This window comes from Gekko japonicus, unplaced genomic scaffold (genome assembly GCF_001447785.1).
Source record: "Gekko japonicus isolate JY-2015 unplaced genomic scaffold, Gekko_japonicus_V1.1 scaffold25, whole genome shotgun sequence".
Taxonomy (NCBI): domain Eukaryota; kingdom Metazoa; phylum Chordata; class Lepidosauria; order Squamata; family Gekkonidae; genus Gekko; species Gekko japonicus.
In genome coordinates, this window is record NW_015171502.1 from 2061696 (window position 1) to 2074629 (window position 12934).

The 12934-nt window shown below is 53.1% G+C and overlaps 1 protein-coding gene across 1 annotated transcript in view; it reads left to right on the top strand.

The window, feature by feature from the left end:
* Positions 1–12481: 12481 nt before the first annotated feature.
* The window catches only part of EFNA1 (ephrin-A1), a 14705-nt gene continuing 14252 nt past the window's right edge, over positions 12482–12934 (top strand). Inside the window, exon 1 of the mRNA XM_015419122.1 lies at positions 12482–12654. Within this exon, the coding sequence (XP_015274608.1) occupies positions 12563–12654 (92 nt within the window). The 5' untranslated portion in view covers positions 12482–12562. The remainder of the gene's footprint in view (positions 12655–12934) is intronic.

The window sequence follows — 12934 nt, forward strand, 5'->3', positions numbered from 1 at the left end:
ACAGGGGAGGGGGGGGGATAAGTCTGTAGAATTTGCCACAAGCTGTAGGGATGACCCTTGACTTTAAAGAGGTTAGTCCAATTTGTGAAAGAACAGAGAAGAAGAAGAAGAGGTTGGATTTACACCCCACCCTTCACTACCCGAAGAAGTCTCAGAGAGGTTTACAATCCCTTTCCCTTCCCCTCCCCACAATAGACACCCTGTGAGCAATGTTCCCTCTAAGCTGTGGAGTCTTGTGAGCAAAAATTCTACATGGTGAGCTCCTGGCTTTAAAGTTGTGAGCGAGCCATTTGGCTCCTGCATCCATTCGTTTGCTCTCTGGAGCCCTCCTCCCTGAGCGGAGGCAAAAATGTGTGAGCCAGAGGTTAAAAAACTTTGAGCTGGCTCACACTAGCTCAGCTTAGAGGGAACACTGCCTGTGAGATAGGTGGGGCTGAGAGAGCTCTTTTTCCCTTGAGTGAGCAGCTCTGAGAGAACTTGTGACTGACCCAAGGTCACACCAGCAGCTGCATGTGGAGGAGTGGAGAATCGAACCCCAGTTCTCCCAGATTAGAGTCCATGCTCCCAACCATTACACCAGGCTGCGCTCCTAAACACTACACAGAGGCCTATGAGCGGCTGTTAGCTAACTGGAACCTCCTGGTTTGGAGGGCAGTAAACTAAGTACAGTCAAAGGAAGTACTTCTCCACTCAAGGAGTATTTGTATTGTGGAATTCACCGCCCGGGGACATAGTGATGACCATGAGCGTGGGTGGTGGAAAGTGCCCTCAAGTCACAGGTGACTTACGGTGTCCCCACGGGGTTTTCAAGGCAAGAGACCTTCAGAGGTGGTTTCCCATTTTCTGCCTCTACGTCACGACCCCTGCTTAGCTTCCGAGACCTGACAAGATCAGGCTAGCCGTTCTGAGACACCTTTCGGTAGTGAAGGGTGGGGTATAAATCCAATCTCTTCTTCCTCTTCTTCCTCTTCTTCCTCTTCTTCTCTTCTTCTTCTTCTTCTTCTTCTTCCTCTTCTTCTTCTCCTCCTCCTCCTCCTCCTCCTCCTCCTCCTCCTCCTCCTCCTCTCTCTCACAGTGGCCAACCAGTTCCTCTGGAGTCAAAAAAATCAGACCAGTGAGGGTCCATCTAGCCCAGCATCCCGTCTCACACAGTGGCCTCAACCAGTTCCTCTGTTCCTTTGGCCATCCAGAGGAACTGGCTGAGGCCACCATGTGAGACGATGGATGCTGGACTAGACGGACCCTCACTGGTCTGATCCAGCAGGGCTCTTCTGATGTTCTTCTGAGAGGAAGGCCTCGGCCTCTCTGCCCTGTTGTTGGCCCTCCTGAGGAACTGGTTGAGGCCACTGTGTGAGGCAGGATGCTGGACTAGATGGACCCTCACTGGTCTGACCCAGCAGGGATCTTCTGAAGTTCTTATGAGGGGATGGCCTCGGCCTCTCTGCCCTGTTGTTGGTCCTCCAGAGGAACTGGTTGGCCACTGAGAGGGGTGCTGGACTAGATGGACCACCACTGGTCTGATGATCCAGCAGGGCTCTTCTGCTGTTCGAACCAGCGACGTCAGGGATGGAGCCTGGCAGCTTCTGCACACCACACGTGTGCTCCAAGCCACAGTCTCCCCCTCACAAACGGTGTCAATCCCAGGATTGCAGGCGCGGGGACCGCATTTCTGCCAAGTGAGCGGCTCCCTGGTTTGCCGCCAAGGGGGAATCGGCTTACCCCGGCCTGGTGCCTGGCGTGTCAGGAGAGCCGTCAGCTCTCTCGCTCGCTCTCGCGCGTTGCCCGCGCCGTGTCGGGCATGCAACATTACCCACAATCAATGGATCATTATGCGATAAACAAGAGGAAAGTTGTTTTGCAGACATGTCAAGAGTTATCGCTTTCCTCTCCCTCTCCCCCCCCCCCCCCCCCTCTCTCTCCGGCAGCTGTTTAAATGAGAATGGATCGGCCTCTGGGATCGACGGTGCTGCTAAGGAGGCCTTGACGGACGGCCATGTTGAGACGCTCTGGGGAAATCCACCACAGGCTGTTTGAATCAGCCGGGCCTCTGCGCGCAGCAGAACAGGGAGGAGCGCTCCTGAGCTATCTAGGGTTGCCAATCTCCAGGTAGAGCCTTGAGATCAATGTTCCCTCTAAGCTGTGGGGTCTTATGAGCAAAAATCCTACTTTGTGAGCTACTGGCATTAAAGTTGTGAGCGAGAGATTTGGCTGCTGGATAAACTAGTCTGCTCTGGAGTCATCCTTCCTGAGCCAAGACAAAAATGTGTGAGCCAGAGGCTCAAAAACTGTGAGCTAGTTCACACTAACTCAGCTTAGAGGGAACACTGCTTGAGATCTGGACATTATGGATGATTTCCAGATGGGGTTGTCAGCTCCAGGTTGGGAAATCCCCAAATTTTGGGGTGGAGCCTGGGGAGGCAGGGTTTGGAGAGGGGAGGGAAATCAGCAGGGTATTAGTAGTAGTAGTAGTCGTAGTAATTGTAGTAGTAGTAGTAATCACCCTATCTCAGCTTGTGCCGGGCTCTCAGCAATGTCACAAGGCATAATGCCATAAAATATACAAAAACATTAAAATTCGGAGCAGCTTACAATCTCCTTTCCCGTCCCCTCCCAACAGACACCCTGTGGGGGAGGTGGGGCTGAGAGAGCTCTCTCGAGGACTGCCCTTGAGAGAACAGCTCTGAGAGAACTTGTGACTGACACAAGGTCACTCCAGCAGCTGCATGTGGAGGACTGGGGAATCAAATTAAGACCCAAAGCAGCTTAAATCATTCTCCCATTTTATCCTCACAGCAACCTGGTAAGGAAGATTAGGAGAAGAAGAAGAAGAAAAAGAAGAGGAGGAGGAGGAGGAGATTGGATTTATACCCCACCCGTCACTACCTGAAGGAGTCCCAGAGCGTCTTACAAACTCCTCTCCCTTCCCCTCCTCACAACAGACTTCCTGGGGGGAAAGTGGGGCTGAGAGAGTTTTCGAGGACTGCCCTTGAGAGAACAGCGCTGAGAGAACTTGTGACTGACACAAGGTCCTACCAGCAGCTGCATGTGGAGGAGTAGGGGGGAATCAAACCTGGTTCTCCCAGATTATAGAGTCCGTGCTCCTAACCGCTACCCCAAACTGGCTCTATAAATTGCTTTGAGTCTCCACTGGGGAGAAAGCTGAGGTCTAAATGAAGAAAAAAAGAAATAAATACACTCATCTTGGAGAAATAGGATTTTGGAAAGATGAGGCTTGCCTGACCAGCTCCAAACCTTAGCTGCATGTCTCCCTGCATTCGTATTGTAAGCCGGGGTGGGGGGAGGAATTGCATGTTTGAAAATCAGGCCACTACCCACCACCATCACAGAAGGATGCACGCGAAAGCCCACGCCTTGAATAAACCTTTGTTGGTCTTAAAGGTGCCCCACTGGATTCTAAATTGGATCTAGGTTCAGTTTTTGGAAACCTATAATAAATCTATAATTAATTTTTAAAAAAACTTTGAAGACGGAGAATCTTTGGGACAGATGGCAGGTGTGGGTGGCACAAAAGAGGGGGGGGGAATCTAATCAGAACATTCAATCGAGAATATGTAGTGAGAACTTGATGAGTCTGAGGAGCCAGGGTTTTGCTTCCAAGATAAACTGAAAGGTTATCTATTAAGGAGCGACCAGTACTGTCATGCCTGACCAAGCCGTACACGTTAATGTCGTCCCGATGATTAAAGGATATGATAAGGATCAAAGAGAAAACCAGGTTGTCCAGAACAAATTGAGACTTGCTATATTAGTCGCATATATAAATGTCTAATGAATGTTTAGTAAAGCTTCCTACGATGTTGGTCTGTTAAGAATATTTATTTTTTCCGTTGATTCTCTGTACATTTCGGGGGGGAAATCTTTTAACATTCCCCCCCCCCCCGGTCTCTATTAAAGCTTTGCTTTTTTCCTTCCCGATTCGGTCTCCCTCGTGTGTATTGCTGGCTTGTCCATAGGAGGGTCTCCTTATTGGAAGAACAATAAGAAACAGAGAAATTTTGTCTCCTGCCTTTTCGGCGATGGAGTCTGACATTCGGGAATGGCCCGGGGTGGGGGTGGGTAGGGGGAGGCCGGGTTTTGTCATCGCTCAGACAAACATTTCCCCCAATATTAAGTTAAGATCAAGGTTTCCCGCTTGCAACATGGACGTATTTGTTTGAGGCTTAAAGAAAAGCAGATGACGGGGGGGGGGGGGGAGACCGTACGCATTCGACACTTGTTAGAATCTGGATTCAGTTGCTGGCCCCTTTCTCAACGTTTTCTACATTGGGGAGTTTGTCCAGAATGTACCAACGCTTGTTTTTTTTCCCATTGCATTTTTTAAACAGAATGTGACCACTGCGATTTCAGAGGTTGGGGGAGGAGAGGGCCTAGTTCGCGGATTCCGTTGTCGCAGAGTTTCTTACTAAAATCCGATACCCAGCCAGCTGATCTGTATGCGGGGAAAGGGGAAACCGACAGGGGTCGTTTCGTAGAAAGAGAGCTAGGGGAACTCATTAGCATAACTCATTAGCATATGCCACACCCCCTGACATCACCGGAAGTGTTGGGGGCCCGGCGGTGGACCTGCAAGGCCGGCGGGAGTGCGAGGAAGCCCCGCCAAGGCCCTCCCTGGCCCCAAGCAGGCAGGGGTGGGGAGAGGCGGGGAGGAAGCAACTTACCCTCCCTCTTCTCCTGCCTCCTCCTGGCTGAATGAGGGCCAGAAGCAGGGGGCGGGGCTTCGTCATGTGCCCCGCCCCCCCACCTCACCCGGGGGAACTGTGATCTCCCACGATCCCCCCCGAATTGACCCCTGGAAACCGATATTCCCTCCCCACGTGTATGTGTGTGAAAGGTTACCCATCTCCAGGTGGGGGCCTGGAGATCTCCCAGAATCTGATCCCAGAATCTCCCATCTCCAGATTACACAGATAAGTTCCTTTGGAGAAAATGGCTGCTCAGGAGGGTGGTCTCTACGGCATTGTTCCCCAATGAAGCCCCTCCCCGCCAACGCTCCCTCTAAGCTGTGGGGCCTTGTGAGCAAAGGTTGTACTTTCTGAGCTCCTGGCACTAAAGTTGTGAGCGAGCGATTTGGCTACTGCATCAGTTGGTTTGCTCTGGAGCCCTCCTTCCTGAGCTAAGACAAAAATGGGTGTTGTTGTTCAGTTGCACAGTCGAGTCCAACTCTTCGCGACCCCATGGACCAGATCACGCCAGGCCCTCCTGTTTTCCTCCGTCCTCTGAAGTTTGCTCAACTTCATGTTCGTTGCATCTATGACACTGTCCAACCATCTCATCCTTTGCCATCCCCGTCTTCTTTGACCTTCAATCTTTCCCAGCATCAGGGTCTTCTCCAGTGAGTGCTCCCTTCTCATTTGGTGGCCAAAGTATTTGAGCTTCAGTTTCATTATCTGGCCTTCCAGGGAACAGTCAGGGTTGATTTCTTTTAGGATTGACTGATTTGATCTTCTTGCAGTCCAAGGGACTCTCAAGAGTCTTCTCCAGCACCATAGTTCAAAAGAATCTATTCTTCGGCGCTCGGCCTTCCTTATAGTCCAACTCTCGCAGCCATACATGACTACTGAAAGACTATTGAAAGAGGTAGTCAATCTTTAAAGGTACAATTGTGGTCTTAGGGTACTGTCTCAGTGATGATCTGGTTCTTATAGATCCACATGGGTCAATGCAGGGGTAATTCATGAGGACAACCAGATGGACCCCGCCCCAAGCCACGCCCTCCTCAGGCTCCACCCCCAAATCTCCAGGAATTTCCCAACCCAGATCTGGCAACCCCAGTTGAGGTGGGTGTAGGGATGCCAGCCTCCAGGTGGGGCCTGGGGATCCTCTGGAGTTACAGGTCATCTCCAGACTGCAGAGCTCTGTTCCCCTGGAGAAAACGGATACTTTGGAGGGTGGACTCTGTGGCATCGTGCCCCACTGAGGCCCCTCTGTTCCCCAGGCTCCACCCCCAAATCTCCAGGAGTTTCCCAACCCAGATCTGGCAACCACGCCCCACCCCCCCGCCCGTGACCTGGGGGGTTCCTGGCAACCCTCGGTGGGTGGGTTCAGTGGAGAAAATGGAGGAAGGTTGAAATCACACCCCCATGCCAGTCTCCATCTTCAAATCACAGCGCTTTTTATTCTTTTCTCTTTTTTTAAATCAACTGTTAACCAAAGAAACACCCCTCCATAGAACTTGGAGGAAAATGCGACTCTCACCGGATGAACTCGAAAGCTAAAATCTATAACCATCGACATGTTGAACGGAATAACGTTAAACGTGTGGAACGGCTAGACGTAAGTTCAGCAGCACCCACCTCCCTTCCTCTTTCTTTCCCCCTCCCTCCCTCCCTTCTTTCTTTCCTTCCTCCCATCCTTCTTTCTTTCCTTCCTTCCTTTCCTTCTTCCATCCTTCTTTCCTTCCTTCCTCTTTCTTTCCTCCTTCCTTCCTTTTCCTTCCTCCCTCCCTCTTTCCTCTTTCCTCTTTCCTCTTTCCTCCCTTCCTCCCTCCCTCCCTTCCTTCCTTCCTTCCTTCCTTCCTTCCTTCCTTCCTTCCTTCCTTATCCCACCCAATCCCATGATGGGCTCAGGGCAGCTCACACCAGAGATAAAACAATAAAGATATACAATTAAAAATCAATTAAATAAAAACAGGATGGCAGCAAAAAATAACATAAGTCCAGAGCAGCCTAATATACTTCTTGTTAGGTGTTAGTAGGATAGTGGGTCTCTGCAGGCCTACGACAGGCAGGGAAGGCACAGAGGGTAAAAAAAAAAAATCCGCCACCTCAACCAGAGGCCTAGGGAACAGCTCCGCTTTACAGGCCCTGCAGGATTGTAGCAAGTCCCACAGGGCCCTGATCTCAATCGGGAGCGTGTTCCACCAGGCAGGGGCCAGCGCAGAAAAGGCCCTGGCCCTGGTTGAGGCTAAGCAGACGTCCTTTGGGCCAGGGACTACCCATAGGTGTTGTTCAGCGGAGTGCAAGGCTCTCTGGGGCATATATGGGGAGAGATGGTCCCGAAGGGTCACTGGCCCCGGGCCGTGTAGGGTTTTAAAGGTCAACAACATACCCTTGAAACGGATCCGGTACGCACCTTATAGACCAACACAATTTTCGGGGTTTGAGCTTCCAGGAGTCAAAGCGCCCTTCGTTAGACACAACACTGCACAGAAGGCCCTATCTGACAAAGCGTGCTTTGACTCTGGAGAGCTCGTCCCCTGAGAAATCTTGTCACCCCCTAAGGGGCTCCTGGGACGCCGGCCTAGCTGTTCCACTGCAGACCCAACAGGGCTCCCCTCTGAAACTTTACACACATGGATCTTCATTTTTTCAAGCCCCCTTCTCGGTATTAATCCTCTCGGCTCAGGGCCTCTCCCTTCCTGTTGTTGAAATCCAGGCTGTAAACATCTTAGATTAGGGATTTCCCCCCCTCCACCCCCTATCGTTTGCCGATTACAAAATACACTCTTGCCCAAAACGGTTATCACCACCAGCTGTGGTAGCCCCTCTCTTATTGCTTTGCAAAGCAAGGTTGTGTGTGAGTGGAGGAGGGGATGTCCATGCCGGAGTATCCCCTATGGGTAGTCTTTTGGGTTTGTATGTTTTTCCTGGAAACCAAACAACTCCACGGTGCAAAAGGCCATTCTGTTGTTGCAGAGTCTTGTTTTTGTTGTGAAGGCTCCTTCCAATCAGCGGAGGGGGGGGAGGGACGGACGAGAATGTGGCAGACCTGAGGTTGCGCTCGGTCTCCATACTTGCCTGTGCACGTCGGCCGGCCTTGTGGCCTTGTTGTTCTCCTTGTGGGTGTGAGTGTGTGCGTCCCTTGGATGGGAGCCGCTCCGGTGTGCTGGGAGCTCGCTGGGCCTTTGAGGACCACCCAGGCATCGCAGCCGGCCAGCGGGGGGCAAGATGGCTCACAGGGGGTGCAACTGGCACACGATGCTCTTTTGCAAGAGGTGGCCTAGCGCTTCCCAGCAGTGTTCCCTCTAAGCTGAGTTAGTGTGAGCCAGCTCACAGTTTTTTAGCCTCCGGCTCACACATTTTTGTCTTCGCTCAGGAAGGAGGGCTCCCGAGAAAACTGATTTATGCAGTAGCCAAATCGCCGGCTCACAACTTTAACGCCAGTAGCTCACAAAGCGGAATTTTTGCTCAAAAGACTCCACAGCTTAGAGAAGGAGCATTGCTTCCCAGTTTGAATCCAGGTGCAGTTCAAAGTGCTGGTTTTAACCTAGGGGAAAGTGCTGTCACGGCACAGTTGACTCACGGCAACCCTGACGGGTTTTCAAGGCAAGAGACGTTCGGAGGTGGTTTGCTCATGCCTGCCTCTGCGTAGCAACCCTGGGCTTCCTCGGGTTGGGGGGTGTGTCTCCCGTCCCAGTACTAACCAACGCTGACCAATGTTCCCTCTAAGCTGAGTTAGTGTGAGCAAAATTTTTACTTTGTGAGCTGCTGGCATTAAAGTTGTGAGCAAGTGATTTGGCCACTGCATAAATTAGTCTGCTCTGGAGCCCTCCTTCCTGAGCTGAGACAAAAATGTGTAAGCCAGAGGCTGAAAAACTATGAGCTAGCTCACACTAACTCAGCTTAGAGGGAACACTGGCGCCGACCCTGCATAGCTTCCAAGAAGAAGAGAAGAGAGAAGAAGAAGAGATTGGATTTATACCCCGCCCTTCACTACCCAAAGGAGTCTCAGAGCGGCTTACAAACTCCTTTCCCTTCCCCTCCCCACAACAGACACCCTGTGAGGTAAAAGAAGAAGAAGAAGAGAAGAGATTGGATTTATGCCCCGCCCTTCACTACCCAAGGGAGTCTCAGAGTGGCTTGCAAACTCCTTTCCCTTCCCCTCCCCACAACAGACACCCTGTGAGGTAAAAGAAGAAGAAGAAGAGAAGAGATTGGATTTATGCCCCGCCCTTCACTACCCAAGGGAGTCTCAGAGTGGCTTGCAAACTCCTTTCCCTTCCCCTCCCCACAACAGACACCCTGTGAGGTAAAAGAAGAAGAAGAAGAGAAGAGATTGGATTTATACCCCGCCCTTCACTACCCAAAGGAGTCTCAGAGCGGCTTACAAAATCCTTTCCCTTCCCCTCCCCACAACAGACACCCTGTGAGGTAAAAGAAGAAGAAGAAGAGAAGAGATTGGATTTATACCCCGCCCTTCATTACCCAAAGGTGTCTCAGAGCAGCTTACAAACTCCTTTCCCTTCCCCTCCCCACAACAGACACTCTGTGAGGTCGGTGGGGCTGAGAGAGCTCTTGACAGAATTTTTTCAGGAACAGCTCTGAAAGAACTTGTGACTGACCCAAGGTCATCCAGCCAGGTGCAAGTGGAGGAGTGGGGAATCAAACCCGGTTCTCCCAGATTAGAGTCCGCGCACTTCACCACGACACCAAAGTGGCTCTCTGAAGAGCTCGAGCTGACCTGGGCCATCCAGGTAAAGGCAACAGACATTCAGAGGTGGTTTGCTGGTGCCTGCCTCTGCGTAGCAACCCTGGGCTTCCTTGGGTTGGGTGGGGGGTCTCCCGTCCCAGTACTAACCAGCGCCGCCAATGTTCCCTCTAAGCTGAGTTAGTGTGAGCAAAAATTCTCCTTTGTGAGCTGCTGGCATTAAAGTTGTGAGCGGGTGATTTGGCCACTGCATAAATTAGTCTGCTCTGGAGCCCTCCTTCCTGAGCAGAGACAAAAATGTGTGAGCCAGAGGCTGAAAAACTGTGAGCTAGCTCACACTAACTCAGCTTAGAGGGAACACTGGCGCCGACCCTGCATAGCTTCCAAGAAGAAGAGAAGAGAGAAGAAGAAGAGATTGGATTTATACCCCGCCCTTCACTACCCAAAGGAGTCTCAGAGCGGCTTACAAACTCCTTTCCCTTCCCCTCCCCACAACAGACACCCTGTGAGGTAAAAGAAGAAGAAGAAGAGAAGAGATTGGATTTATACCCCGCCCTTCACTACCCAAAGGTGTCTCAGAGCAGCTTACAAACTCCTTTCCCTTCCCCTCCCCACAACAGACACCCTGTGAGGTCGGTGGGGCTGAGAGAGCTCTTGACAGAATTTTTTCAGGAACAGCTCTGAAAGAACTTGTGACTGACCCAAGGTCATCCAGCCAGGTGCAAGTGGAGGAGTGGGGACTGGGGAATCAAACCCGGTTCTCCCAGATTAGAGTCCGCGCACTTCACCACGACACCAAACTGGCTCTCTGAAGAGCTCAAGCTGGCCTGGGCCATCCAGGTAAAGGCAACAGACATTCAGAGGTGGTTTGCCAGTGCCTGCCTCTGCGTAGCAACCCTTGACTTCCTTCAAGGGGGGGGTCTCCCGTCCCAGTACTAACCAGGGCCGACCCTGCTTCGCTTCCAAGACACGAAGGGATCGAGCTAGCTCAGAATGTCCAGGTCAAGGGGCTTAAACCTGTCAGATCACAAATGCCCAGGGCATCTGAAGCACTTTCCCACTCAGAAACCTTCACCAGAGGCCCTTCTAGGGTTGCCACCCTCAAGGTGGTGGCTGGAGGTCTCCTGGGATTACGACCGATCTACTCTAGGAGACAGAGATCATGGCCGCTTTGGAAGGTGGACTCTAGAGCATCCTTCCTCACCGAAGCACTTCCCCTCCCTAAATCCCGCCCTCTCCAGGCTCCACCCCCAAGATCTCCAGGTATTTCCCAACCCGGAGCTGACAACCAGGGGCCCATCTCTGCCTCCCTCCCCTAGTTTTGGAGACAAAGGTGGTAGTAGCCATGGACTCCCCTGCCGCAGCGTCACATCTTTTGACCGCTCCTCAGTTTGGTGTCGTGGTTAAGTGCGGGGACTCTAATCTGGGCGAACCGGGTTTGATTCCCCACTCCTCCACTTGCACCTGGCTGGATGACCTTGGGCAAGCCACGGTGCTGTCAGAGCTGTCCCCTCAAAGACAGTTCTCTCAGAGCTCTCTCAGCCCCACCTGCCTCACAGGGTGTCTGTTGTGGGGAGGGGAAGGGAAAGGAGATTGTAAATCGCTCTGAGACTTCGAGTGAAGGGCGGGGTATAAATCCAATCACTTCTCCTCCTCTGACAGGTGCCCTGTTGAACATCAGCCTGTCATGCATTCCCAAGCCTCTTCTTGTGGTATCTGCCCATTCCCCTCTAATCTCTTTGTTCGGCTTTCAGTGCTGCGTTTGAGCTGTCTGCTTGGCCTTTAAATTTTGCATTGTGTTGGGTTGGTCTGGCCAGGTGACTTGTTTAATCTTATTTGCCTGTTTGGGGCGGGGTCGCCAGCCTCGAGGTGGGCTCTGGAGGTTCTCCAAGAACTGCAACTGATCAGCAAACTACTAAGATTAATTCTCCCTGGGGGGGAAATGGCTGCCCTGTGGCATTACAGGCCCCCTCCGCATCCTCCCCAAACCTCACCCTCCAAATCTCCAGGGATTTTCCCACCCAGAGTTGGCAACCATATGTAGGAGGGATGGGAACGCAGAGTGACCTCAGGAGTTTTACTATCTGTACGCAGCCAAGATTAAGATAAGAAAAATGGCACCCGCTTGAAATCTATGCAGAGGAACAGTGCGGCCTGTTTTAAGTATGCTGTTTTACACTTGTTTAATTGCTTTTATATTTAATAAAGTATTGTAATCTTATGCGGTCTTGATCCGCCCTGAGCCCGCTTGCGAGGAGGGCGGAATATAAACTGAAACAAGCAAATAAAAATAATAGTAAAGGATGCGATTGCACTGATATTGTGCGTCGCTCCACGTATGGGGCCGCCTAGCACATTGCGCATGCATGCACCCCCTTGCGCATGCCGCGTTCCCAGCAGCCCCGTAGGTAGGGAATTTTTTGGGAGGGGGCCTGGGGGCCCCCCCACCAGTTAATTAAATGAAAGTACAGTGCAGGTGGCAAGTTGGAGCACTTTGGGGGCAGCCCGAGAGGGAGGGGGCCCAGAAGAAACACTAGGGGGCCAGGCCCCGTGGGCCCCATGTTAGCTACAGGCCAGGTTCCCAGAGTTGCTGCTTGCGCGTCTGGTTGTGTGACCCTAGAAGTCTGTCGGGCGGGGGGTTGCAGAGGCCACATCGTGGCCCTGCGCGTGCATCCCCTTCGGCGTGCACTGCCACGTGTGAATGCAACATGCGCGAGCGTTGCCCCTTGCGGTGCTCGAGGGTTTACCTGCAAAGAAGGGCGTGTTTGTGTGTGCGTTGGTGCATGCTGGAGACGTGCGTCTTGCGGTGGCTACAGCGCGACCCGCCTCTAACAGAGTTACGCACGTGCAATTGTTGCATTTCGGCCCCTCTGCGAGGTGGGGGGGGGAAGGGGGCACAGGCTCAGTCCCCCGGGCGCGGGTCTCCCTCCTTGCGTGCAGCCGGCTCCGTGTCATGTGTTGAGCCGCCTCCCTCTTTCCCCTCCTCCCCGGCCCGGCCCAGCCCAGCCCAGCCCAGCCTGGCCAGAGGCGGGAGCCGCCTCCCTGCACATAAAGCGCGCTGCTGGGCCGCTTGCCCAGCAAAACGCAGCGGAGCAGGGCGGAGCGTTGCCGGAGCGAGAGCCGTCCGCGCCGTCGAGGAGAGGCGCCGAGCGAGCGCGGCTTGGGGAAGGCGGACATGGAGTGGTGGCTGCTGCTCGTCTGGGCCCCCCTGCTGGGCCTGTGCGTGGCCGAGCGACACACCGTCTTCTGGAACAGCTCCAACCCCCTGTGAGTGCGGCGGCCCGTCGGGGCTCCAGCCCGGGGGGAGCGAGCGGGAGCCCACCCCACCCCCCAGCTTTGGGCTTGCAGCTTTGGCCTCCTGCACGGGAAGGCGCCACTTTGCCTTCCGAGTTGCCGCGGGGCTTCACCCACCTGGGCCGCCACCTCCTGGCTTAGCTTCCCCATAGGAAACGGGGTGGTGGGGAAGGGGGCGTTTCTCTGGGGGGGGTGCGATATGCATGCCCCCCCCCCCCCGCCCTTTGGGAAACGAAGGGCACCTTGGGGGGCC